The sequence below is a fragment of the Salmo trutta genome, chromosome 19 (assembly GCF_901001165.1).
Source record: "Salmo trutta chromosome 19, fSalTru1.1, whole genome shotgun sequence".
Classification (NCBI taxonomy): Eukaryota; Metazoa; Chordata; class Actinopteri; order Salmoniformes; family Salmonidae; genus Salmo; species Salmo trutta.
In genome coordinates this window covers 15,051,556-15,063,459 of record NC_042975.1, presented here as the reverse complement: position 1 = coordinate 15,063,459, position 11,904 = coordinate 15,051,556, and the positions used below count along the sequence as shown (strand labels likewise).

Sequence of the window (11,904 nt, the reverse complement as noted above, 5' to 3'; positions counted from 1 at the left end):
AAGCTCTGCCTCTGTTTCAGGAGTAAACTATAGTAGTCGAATAGAAGCGGTGTGGCCTGAGGAGGGATGGTGATAGGATTTGACAAGCTTGCCCCACTACCCCATTCAGTCATCCATTGAACGTATTTCCCTTTGAATAAGGGGTGTACTCCGATTCTGTTGCAAAAGTTTCGTCTGTTGCAAAACGTTTTGCTACAGAAATTGTTTACTCCAAACTAAAAAACATTTTGCAACGAAAACGAGAGTTTCTGTTGGACAAATTCAGGTAGGCCCCTCCCCGTGTAGGTCAATTTGCTCTGTTTGCTTCCGTTTGGTTGTTAAACGGTAAACGGTTTCCGTTGCGAGACGTAGGCCTAATGAATACACCCGGTGGTGCAATCATTATTCCAAAACGTTTTGCCACGGAAACATTTTACTCCAAACGGAAATACCACGAGAGTTTCTATTGGACAAATGCATGTAAATCCCTCCCCGTTTCGTTCTGCTTGGTTCCTAGTGAATACACCCCTAGATATTGTAGTGGTGTGTGCTGCTGTCTATTTCGCCCATTCGTGCACAGCCCGATTAGGGTGGCTAGATTGATACATGTGTGTATCACATTTTTACCATCGTTATATCTTATGTCTTCTATTTTTCAACACCGGCTTCTCATCGGAAACCAAACATCTAGCTTGGGAGAGAAGATTTGCAGTCTCGCCAAACAATGAGGTAAGGGCGTGGAAAATCTGATCTGTGCACTTGCCTGTTTTGTTTCGATATTCTATAATGTTACAATTTCGCGTTTGCAACCTTGATGTTAATTGTCATGATTATTTTTTTATAAAGGAACACATTATAGCCTAACAATGGTAGAATTTCGCGTGTCATTTATTTTTTCTTCTCAAAATGACAAAATTCTCAACAAAAGAGGCTACGAACATGATTTATGGTTAGGCGATGCACATGTGGGGCATAGCATTAGCAAAACAGTGTGAATGTAGACTACCGGTGTTTTATACCCATCTGATAAAACATGACCATACTCAGGCTGCTGCAGATGTAGGCCTATTTATCACATTTAGACGACTGGTTATAGCCCGCCCATACAGTGTAGTTTGTAGCCTATCTCAAGGGGAAAATATTTGCAATGTCACATTTTCTCCAGTAGCCTAGATTATCTCTCTTTCAGCCTAGTTATGGGCCAAACGTAAGCTTCTTATTATAGACAATTCTGATTGAAAAACAACTCGCTGTGGCACTTTGCTAACTCAACTTGTTGAAGTTGTTGACACCGAGAAGACACTATGGCCTTGATAATAGGATGTAGGCCAGGGATACTAGCTCTTGATCATTCGTGACTCTCGGTTCCATTACATTACACATATGAGTCATTGGACGAAGGCATTTTCTTTAGAGGGGAGTTTTAAGAGCCGCGACGCTCGGTCTGAACATTAACACACACCGCTACCGAGGTATGGTTTTGGAAGCATAAGGACCGTATCTTTCATATCAGCAGTAAATCATTTTCGAAAACAAAATGTTACCTTGATACACACCTTTTTATAGGATCAGGGTCCCACACTGCAATATTTTCACGTTAAAGCGCTTGTTAACGGAAAACAGACGACTACCTGTGCAATTAGCTACCTGCATCTCTGAACTCCTGTGTGTAAACTGTGTAAATAGAAGAGACTCCACAAACGTGTTGTCACTGAGAAATACTGTCGGCTGAAACTGTTAAAATCGGTTAAAACAGCGTACAGTAAGTGTGTATTTTGCATTTGTGAAATGATTTTGATGTTATATGAAAGTAGATGGATTTGTTTATATATCCGTACCACACTTGAGAATCGGTTTACGTTTAGATGGTGTATTTTGGCTGTTTTGGCTTCCAGAGAGCCAGTTCGCTGCTTTAATAGAACATGTAATGTCCTTGAACTAGGAAGTATCGTTAGGCACATTTAGTCCAATATTGGGTTAATCATCAACTAGATTCAACTCTGAGTCAGCCCTGAATCTTTGGGCTGCTGCTATGGTGTAAAATAATAATAATTGATTGTGCCGCTTAGTTCATTGAGCTATGGTTCCGTGAAACTCCCAAATTCATCCAACCTTTATAATCCACCACTTGTCAGAATGGTGCCATGTCTAGCAAGATCACTTAATGATTAATTAGTATTCTACATAACACACCGATTATAATAGCATGATAATGTTCGGCTACTCTTATTCTAAAAACACCACGTAATTTCTTGTACTGAAATGGTGAATATGCTTTGATTGAAACAAAATACAGGTTGCTGTGTTAAACTCCATCTTCTCTAGCATTCGATTAAACCGTAGTTAGGCTGATTAGCCTACATCATTCAACAGGATCGAAATGCGTATTTCCATGAAATTGATTGGGATGAAATGGTTGGCATACATGCAGCATGGAGAATTACATACATACATACAACTTGAAGAATTATCATTCAAGATTGACAGTGATCATTTATAATAAGGTAGGCCTAATTTTGTGTTTTAGGATAAAAAAATAGAACATTTTCATTGTGCCACGTGTGGACATAGACAATCGTGCAATTTGGATGATGCATTGTATGTATATTCTAAAAGGATTTTATTCACTAGGCTACATGTCTGGACCAACATTCATTCAGAAATGATGACGTAATAATAATAAATAATTGTGCTCTGGTAGGCTACCTAAACAAACAGCACTTCACCACTGCTTATAATACATGTAAATAATAATACATGTAAAGTAATTGCCATGTGAGGTCAACTGATCATCCCAGCACCGTTTTGATTGGGACAGCATCATCGCACTACATTGGGACAAGCATGGGAACTCCTCTTGATAAATCAATCAATGTCAGATTTTTGTTTCCACTTCATCTCCGTTTGGATATTTGGTTAGAATTAGGCTGGGAAATCTTAGCTAAGTTGAGGTGAGTGATCATTAGTCAAACAATTAAAAGCAATGCAGATATTCTCTACACACACATTACGCCTATAGTCTACCTAATGAGTTTCCCTGATGTTTTCCTGAACTTTCCAATGCTTTTCTGATGTATTTCAGTCACTTAGCCTACTGATGCGAATACACATTTTTACACTTTTCCCATACGCTATTCAAGTCATTTGACATCTTTGTAGGCTAGGCTACTTGCTCATAGATCATTAAAAATATTATTGTAACAGTAGGGCTACCGACTAAATAACCTCCATATGGGGTCACTGACCACAATCCATTGAGTTAATAATAATACGTGTTGATTATTTGGCCTTGTGGAAAATTGCTGTAGATTGTGTTTTGTCACATTATGAGCTCATAGCCCTACAGTCGCGAATCCCGCAATTGGGCAGCCCGCGTAGCAAATATCAAACATGCTGATTGTTGAGATGTGGCTGTCAGTGAACAGCAGGCAGCCGCTAAAAGGTATTTTGCAATGTTTCAAAATACAATTGTGTGAAACAGTTTGGATATGTGAGTGCCACTGGAAAGTTGGTGGACTAATTTCCTCCTCATATTGTATCCACTCTTTTCATTGGCCTATACTATTGGTTGCACTTAAGAAATGGGTCATTCATTTTATTGTTCTTAGTATGTCAATGTCAGAGTAGCTTGTAATTTTGGTCATTTGTGTGGTATAAAATATATTATTGTATTGTAAAATGATGTCAAATTGCAGGAAATTATTTTAGAAAAGGCAATTTTTTTTCTTGGACCTGCAAACCCCTCAGCCCCTGGTCTTCAGGACTGATCCTCGAATGTTATGAAACTCTGGTGACGGCCCTACTCGGAGCTGATTTGCTGGTGTCTTTAGTCTTTTATAAAAATATAAACATATATTTTATTTTTTAGCTCTGAAAACTTGGGGTGCCAAATAAAATCGCCCGCAGGCCGCCTGTTGGGGAACCCTGATGTAGGCTATGATAACATAATGCAAGTGTGTAGGATTCCTGCAGGGTATGTGCAATTGCTTTTCTTACACTTAAAGTATTTCTTCACAACGGGAGAGACAAAATGCATTTGCATTGTTATACAGAAAGGAAATGGACGTGTCACTGTGCAGTGTGCACCTATCCAAGCCAGAGTGAGGTGAGTGTCTCCCATAAGGTTGGACCTCAGAGGTCAGGTCATCCTTTAGAGTTCGTTACTATCCCAGCAGCTGTGGTGTAATGGTGTGAGCAGAGACCCTCTCTCAGCCAGCTATAGAGGATGAATGCAGAAGCCTAATCCCTGAGGTATCAGCGGAGAAGGCCCCAAAGCTCCCCACCAGAGTGGGAATCAGGTTCCATTAACACTCATCCTTGATTACATGACATCATGTGCAGACTAATGTCATAACCCCCAGGAAATGCTGCCAGTAAATGAAAATCAACCTGATGGACATGTCAATAGATAAAGTAGTGGATGGATGATAACTCTTTGTCTGAGAAGGTATCCTGTCCCTATCACATGTATCCTGTGATAGGGACAGTTTCCTGGATACAGATTAAGCCTAGTCCTGGATGAAAAAGCTTGCTCAATTTTAAATAGTCCAAGACTAAGCTTAAACAGTGTCCAGGAAACAGTCCCAAATGTCAGATTGTCAACCATCTATCTACTGATGCAAAGTTCGCATCTGCTGTTTTCAAGAGAGGGGAAGAAACCTGAAAGGAAGGAAGTAGAAAGGGTGAAACAGAGGCTGAGAGTAGAACTCACGCTAATGTGTTAAAGTTACGTTACTTACAATATAGTCAACTATCCCATATGACTCAAACGATCACTTTGCCATTTAATAAAGGCTTCATAAACTTGACTGAAGGGGATGTTTGGAGAACAGACAGATGGGAAAGGATGAGGAACGCAAAGCTGATTGTGAGAGATGTCAGCACATTTACATCACTTATAGCTGGCAGAGTCTTTCAGTATGTGGCTGTCAGTGAGGTGACCGTGGTTAGTCACACACATTAAACATAGCTGTCACTCATGCCTCTCCTCAGGACTGGTGGCTCTCTCTGTCACCCGCACACACACACACACACACACCTCTGCAGTACAACAGACAGACACAGTCTCTCATGCCACTACACACTATTATGGACACAAGCACACAAAGGGTGGGGGACATTTCTGTCAGAGTTCATACCACGTTTCCAGTTATTTCTGTAGTCACTAGCCAGGGCTTGAAGGTGTGAGGCGCTTGAATTCAGTCTTTCTATTTTTAAATACATCTTGGTTCTCTATTTCTGCCTATGTGTCTGAGTGTCTCGGTGCCTTCGGGTTTTACGTTATTATAGTGATAGCCTTTATACTGGTAGCTAGCAAGGTGAAAAGACACTAGGGTATTACTCGCTATCCATTATAGGTATATACAGAAAGCCTGTCTTTCTTGAATTGTTAAGTAAGGTTGAAGGTGGAGCTGTGAGTGTTTGTATAATGCTCTATAGGTTGGGAATTCTGTGTCTGTATGCATTTATTTGTTTTCAGAGCGAAGTCAGACACTCTGTGGCCGAAACACTGTCACCCAGGCCACATTCATAGTTGTCCATAGGAGTTGGCTATACAGCACGAACAGACCAGTGACCTGGCTAGAGTGAGTCAGGGTGTGAGTTGGCGCATTCAATGCTCACCCTGGTTCCTCTTTTTGGGGTGAGCCTCAGTACTCAGAAGTGGCTTCATCTCCTTGTCTCCTCTCCTTATTCTGCACCAATCTGAAAGTATTGGAGAGGCGTAAATGCAATATGATGGATGCCCTGCCAGGGTTGTGTTTAGTACGGCACGCAGCAGAAGACATTTAAAATGTTTTGCAACAGAAAACTCAAATGAGAACTTGTTATTGGATATATCCAGGTAGTCTATCTCTGTTTCAGTCCACTTTCTTCCATTTAGTGCATAAAAAAGACAAACCAGGTATTTCTAATCCAGCTTTCTGAAATGCAGACGAAAGGAAGGCGCTAATGAAAGGAAACCTCTTAAGACTATTAAAAACAATCTTGGAAACCTCTACAAATGTATTATATCATGAGATCTTTGACTCACCCTTTTAGAGGAACGATGGGGGCCAGCTGGTTTCTGTTATCTCAGTGCTACAACTGACAACCATACACATCAATCATAATCTTTTATGACACCTTATATAACCCACCTTCTATATATCCCCACTTGTAATATAAATATATATTTATTTGAAAGCAATTTTGGTGCATTGTATTAACTTTGGTTTATTACAAACTATAATCTATGGGAACCATTGTAGTTGTCAGTATCAAGGTTATTAGGTTACAATGGCTTTGTTCATTTCTATGGTCTATTGATGAGGTTTATGACTAAAGTGCATGGAGATGGAATTTTCTTAGCCTAGAGGCAGGCCTATGACTGTCCCGTGTATGACATTGAACAGAAACAACAACTCAATATTCGGAAGGTGTTCTTAATGTTTGGTTTACTCAGTGTAAATATATATATATATATATATATATATATGAGCTGATGCTAACCCAGTGTGTTTGAAGGCATTCCCCAGTGAACAAGGCTCTGGAGTGAAATGTCCCCAAGTAGGTACAGATCTAGGATCAGATCTGGACCTAACCTTAACCATCAGTGGGGAAAATGCAAAACTGACTCAAGATCAGCATCTAGGGCAACTTCGCCCTAATATGCTCACCCAGTGTGTTTGATAGCATTGATTCCCCTAGTGAGCAGGAAGTTGCAGTGGCACCAACACTGAATTTGTGTCTACACTCCACTCATCGAATGTCTCATTCTGTAACCGCTCCATCAATTATTTTCACACCTCTACCACCATCTGGCAATGTGTGTCTGTCTCAGTCAACTAGTGTCTGACTGTGTGTGCGCACGCACGTGAATGTGTACTTCCTGTCTAAGCTTAGACACGAAGACGAAAGTGATGATAATATTATGACCTCTCAGTAGCATACGGCACATTTGGCCTTGGATATGTACTGAGCAGAACGCTAAATCTGTCAGTACTCGTAGATCAAGTCAACACTGTAGTTGAGTCAGGCTCTCTGATTTAGGGTCTCTGTATTTTAGGGTACATTGAGAGAACTGAAAGTAAGCCCTAAACACACTTGCCGCTATTCTTAGACAGGTTCTATAACTTTAGTGGCTCTGCTATTGTATGTGGGTGTTTCAATTACCTGTGTGTCTTTGTTTGTCTGTCTTTGTTTGTGTGTCTCTCTCTGACTTTTCTATGCAGCACTGGTGTGTGTGTGGTGTGTGACCTGTGTTTGTTGTCACTGCTGCAGGGCTGGACACACACACACACACACACACACACACACACAGTGTCCACAGGCACCATGGGTTCTGTAAACAAACTCAACCCCAGATACAGAACAACTCCTAGAAACCGAGAGAGGTGGAGGGAGGGAGATATGGGTGAAGACAGGGAAAATGGGGTGAGTTGAAAGGCACACACACACGTGAGGAACAGGAATTTGCACTGCCTTCTATAGGTAGACCTGAGCATCAAATACTGTTTTTAGTCTTCAACCCTTTCATATCTGACTGTATATTACAGTTGCATACTTTTGTCACCGTGTTGTTTTTCAGATAGCCTTTTAGGTTAAAGGGTGTCTTCGAAACAGTTATGCAGTCATGTCATGGTTTTTCATTAAAGAATTTAGGTTGATGTCATAACTGTTTTGTTTTATCACTGTACTCAATCAAATGCTTGTCAGATAATGTAGCATAATAGATGGCAGAAAGTCTCTGCCTAATTGAGGTAGATTGAAATAAGATTAAATCCCACCACCTCGGAACATAATGTCTTGTGTGTGTGTACCTGTGTGCATGCTTTTGGGGTGTTTTTTTGGGGGGTGCATATCCTGGTGTGCATTTGACGTTTGCACCTTTGTGTGTGTGCCTGTGTGTGTTTGCAGTGTGTGTGTTTGCAGTGTGTATGCCTGTGTGTTTGCAGTGTGTATGCCTGTGTGTTTGCAGTGTGTATGCCTGTGTGTTTGCAGTGTGTATGTCTGTGTGTTTGCAGTGTGTATGCCAGTGTGTGTATGCCTGTGTGTTTACATTGTGTCGATGCTAGGCAAGCCAAGGGCACTGAGCCAGACCATATTAGGCAGCAGTTTGTGAGAGCAGGAAGTGTTCAGGGTTCGGATTCCCCGGGTCAGGAAGTCAGGGATTGTTTCACGTCTCACACTGCCGAGGAGGAAGTAGCTGAGACTTTCTCACATGCGTTACTGTGGCGACGCCGCGTGTGACCTTGCATGGTAGCAGAGTCTGAGACAGAGAATCCACAAAGGCACACTCTGAAAGAGATTATCCAGTACATGTGTATACTTGTTATCCAGTAGTTGTTAGTAGAGGTATTCGTGGACTATACACAAAGACCCGATCTTGGACCCGAGCGGGTCCGGATCAAGAGTTGTAAATAATGTCACGGGTCGGATCTGATATGATTGTCACGGTTCTCGGGTATGTGTAATTTTAACTGACTGGTCCTGAAGGACCTGTACAGATATGTACGTGACTGATACAGTTGTGAGGGAGAGAGAGAAGTTGTATAATTTATGCTGCTAATCTTGCTTTTCACGAGAGTGGCACGTGTAACTTGTTAATGTTGGCCATTCATAAGTCATCAAAGCTGCAATAGGCTACAGTCATAGAGCATCAAGTTAGGAGATGCCTAATCAATGGAACATTTAATTAAAAGTTAAATGAACAAGAGCCAACAGGTAGGCTGCTTCTGAATGGAGTTGTTGTTTGTAGCTGTGTAGGATGAGAAACCGCATGCTGCTTCAATTAGTCTAGCTAGCTAGCATAACTAGCTTCTCCCGATTTTGATGCAATCAAGACCGGTACTATGTAATCATATTGGATGATAAATAACCTAGCTACTGTATGGCAGCTATTAGTCTACTAAAGCGTGAGTCAGCTTGGTTGTTTGCTGTATCAACTGTCCTGCCGTCCTCCCTGCTCACCGTGTCACTCCCTCACACTCACAGTAGCCTACATGCACAGCATGGCCCCTCACCTCTCTCTACCTCAAGCTTTATCAACTCCGGTTAATCAAGTTGCCTAAAAATTCAGCTGCTTCCCTCACGCAGATCCCACCTGGTGTGCATCCGACCAGGCCTATAGGGAATGGATCTAGTTGTCCTCGGGTCCGTGAGGAACGGGTCTCCTATATTTAATTTCTGCATATTGGGTCCGGGTGGGAAAGCCCCAGGTACATTTTGGAACAGGTCAACTTTTTTGGACTAGAGGTCAAGGCCTCTAGTTCTTAGGGCCGGGACGATACCAGTATTGCGATATTAGTTTGTATTGTGGCAAGGAAACAAAACACTGAGAGGATTTGACTTCTTTAGGAAAACCTTTATGTTGTCATCCAGAGTCATGTATTTATTTCCCAAGCTATAGCACACCATATTTTACATACAGCAGGTTTTTAAAGGTCCAATGTATAAATATCACGATACTGGTATTGTCCTGGGCATAGTAGTTCTCAAAGTAGTGCTCATGAGCCAAAAGTGGTCGCTGGAAATTGCCTACTCTCTCACATACGTCTGTCTGTCTGTATATATAGTGTATCTGGACACCCGTTCAAATTATTTTATTTATTTCATCTTTGTTTAACCAGGTAGGCCAGTTGAGAACAAGTTCTCATTTACAACTGCGACCTGGCCAAGATAAAGCAAAGCAGTGTGACAAAAACAACACAGAGTTACACATGGGATAAATAAACGTACAGTCAATAACACAACAGAAAAATCTATATACAGTGTGTGCAAATGTAGTAAGATTAGGGAGGTAAGGTAATAAAAAGGCCATAGTGGCAAAATAATTACAATTTAGCATTAACACTGGAGTGATAGATGTACTGATGATGTGCAAGTAGCAATACTTGGGTGCAAAAGAGCAAAAATAAATAACAATATGGGGATGAGGTAGTTGAGTGGGCTATTTACAGATGGGCTGTGTACAGGTGCAGTGATCGGTAAGCTGCTCTGACAGCTGATGCTTAAAGTTAGTGAGGGAGATATGAGTCTCCAGCTTCAGTGATTTTTGCAATTCTTTCCAGTCATTGGCAGCAGAGATGAGTGGATTCAGTTATTTCAGCCACACCCGTTGCTGACAGGTGTATAAAATCGAGCGCACAGCCATGTAATCTTCATAGACCAACATTGGCAGTAGAATGGGCCGTACTGAAGAGCTCAGTGACTTTCAACGAGGCACCATCATAGAATGGCACCTTTCCAACAAGTCAGTTAATCAAATTTCTGCCCTGCTAGAGCTGCCCAGGTCAACTGTTAGTGCTGTTATTGTGAAGTGGAAACGTCTAGGCACAACAACGGCTCAGCCATGAAGTGGTAGGCCACACAACCTCACAGAACGGGACTGCCGAGTGCTGAAGTTCCAAACTGCTGGAGTGATGTAAAGCTCGTCGCCATTGGACTCTGGAGCAGTGGAAACGCATTCTCTAGGGTGATGAATCACGCTTCACCATCTAGCAGTCCGACGGACGAATTTGGGTTTGGCGGATGACAGGAGAACGCTACCTGCCCCAATGCATAGTGCCAACTGTAAAGTTTGGTGGAGGAGGACTAATAGTCTGGGGCTGTTTTTCATGGTTCGGGCTAGACCCCTTAGTTCCAGTGAAGGGAAATCTTAATGCTACAGCATACAATGACATTTTAGGTGATTCTTTGCTTCCAACTTTGTGTCAACACTTTGAGGAAGGCGCTTTCCTGTTTCAGCATGACAATGCCCCTGTGCACAAAGCTATGTCCATACAGAAATGGTTTGTTGAGATCAGTGTGCAAGAACTTGACTGGTCTGCACAGAGCCCTGACCTCAACTGAAGGGATGGCACTGAAGAACATGGCTGACGTTTTACATTCTCCCAACCAATTGTGCTATTTTTTTACTTATTGTGTGCATAATGTTGCTGCTACTTATTGCTGAAAAGAACTTCTGGATATTAGAAAAGCGATTACGCACTGCGAACTGGAAGAAACTTTTTCCTTTTAACGAGTCCGACGAGAAGGATATCCTGCTTTCACTGGAACAGGCCCAGATGCACACCTTTTGCTTGAAGAAAAGACGCCGGAAAAGGGGACGCAGATCGGGGATCTTTCTGAGAATCCGGAGGCGAGTGAGAACTCCCAATGCCTTCCATTCTTCTTGCTAATGTGCAATCATTGGAAATTAAAATTGATAACCTACTATTAAGATTATCCTACCAACGGGACATTAAAACTATAACATCTTATGTTTCACCGAGACGTGGCTGAACGAAGATATGGACAACAGAGCTAGCAGGATTTTCCATGCACCAGCAGAACAGAGACGCTATCTCTGGTAAGACTAGGGGTGGGGGTCTGTGTCTTTTTGTCAATAACAGCTGGTGCGCGGTCTAATATTAAAGAAGTCTCGAGGTATTGCTCGCCTGAGGTAGAGTACCTTATGATAAGCTCCAGACCACATTATCTACCAAGAAAGTTCTCATCTGTATTATTCGTAGCCGTCTATTTACCACCTCAAAACGAAGCTGGCACTAAGACCGCTCTCAAACAACTCTATAAAGCCATAAGCAAAGAATAAAATGCTCGCTCCTAGTGGCCAGGGACTTTAATGCAGGCAAATTTAAATCAGTTTTACCACATTTTTTACCAGCATATCCACATGTGCAACCAAGGGGGGGGGAAAAAACTAGACCACCTTTACTCCACACACAGAGATGCATACAAGCTCTCCCCCGCCTTCCATTTTTGACAAATCTGACCATAATTCTATCCTCCTGAATCCTGCTTAACAGCAAAAACTAAAGCAGGAAGTACCAGTGACTCGCTCAATACGGAAGTGGTCAGATGACGCGGATGCTACACTACAGGACTGTTTTGCTAGCACAGACTGGAATATGTTCTGGGATTCATCCAATGGCATTGAGAAATACA

At 41.9% G+C, this 11,904-nt stretch overlaps 1 protein-coding gene across 2 annotated transcripts in view; it reads left to right on the top strand.

Annotated features, from left to right (window-relative positions):
• Positions 1-498: 498 nt before the first annotated feature.
• LOC115154040 (vasodilator-stimulated phosphoprotein) overlaps positions 499-11,904 on the top strand; it is a 58,940-nt gene continuing 47,534 nt past the window's right edge. For both annotated transcript variants that reach the window (XM_029699859.1, XM_029699858.1), the window contains exon 1: positions 499-708. In XM_029699859.1, coding sequence (XP_029555719.1) covers positions 704-708 — 5 coding nt within the window. In that variant the 5' untranslated portion in view covers positions 499-703. The remainder of the gene's footprint in view (positions 709-11,904) is intronic.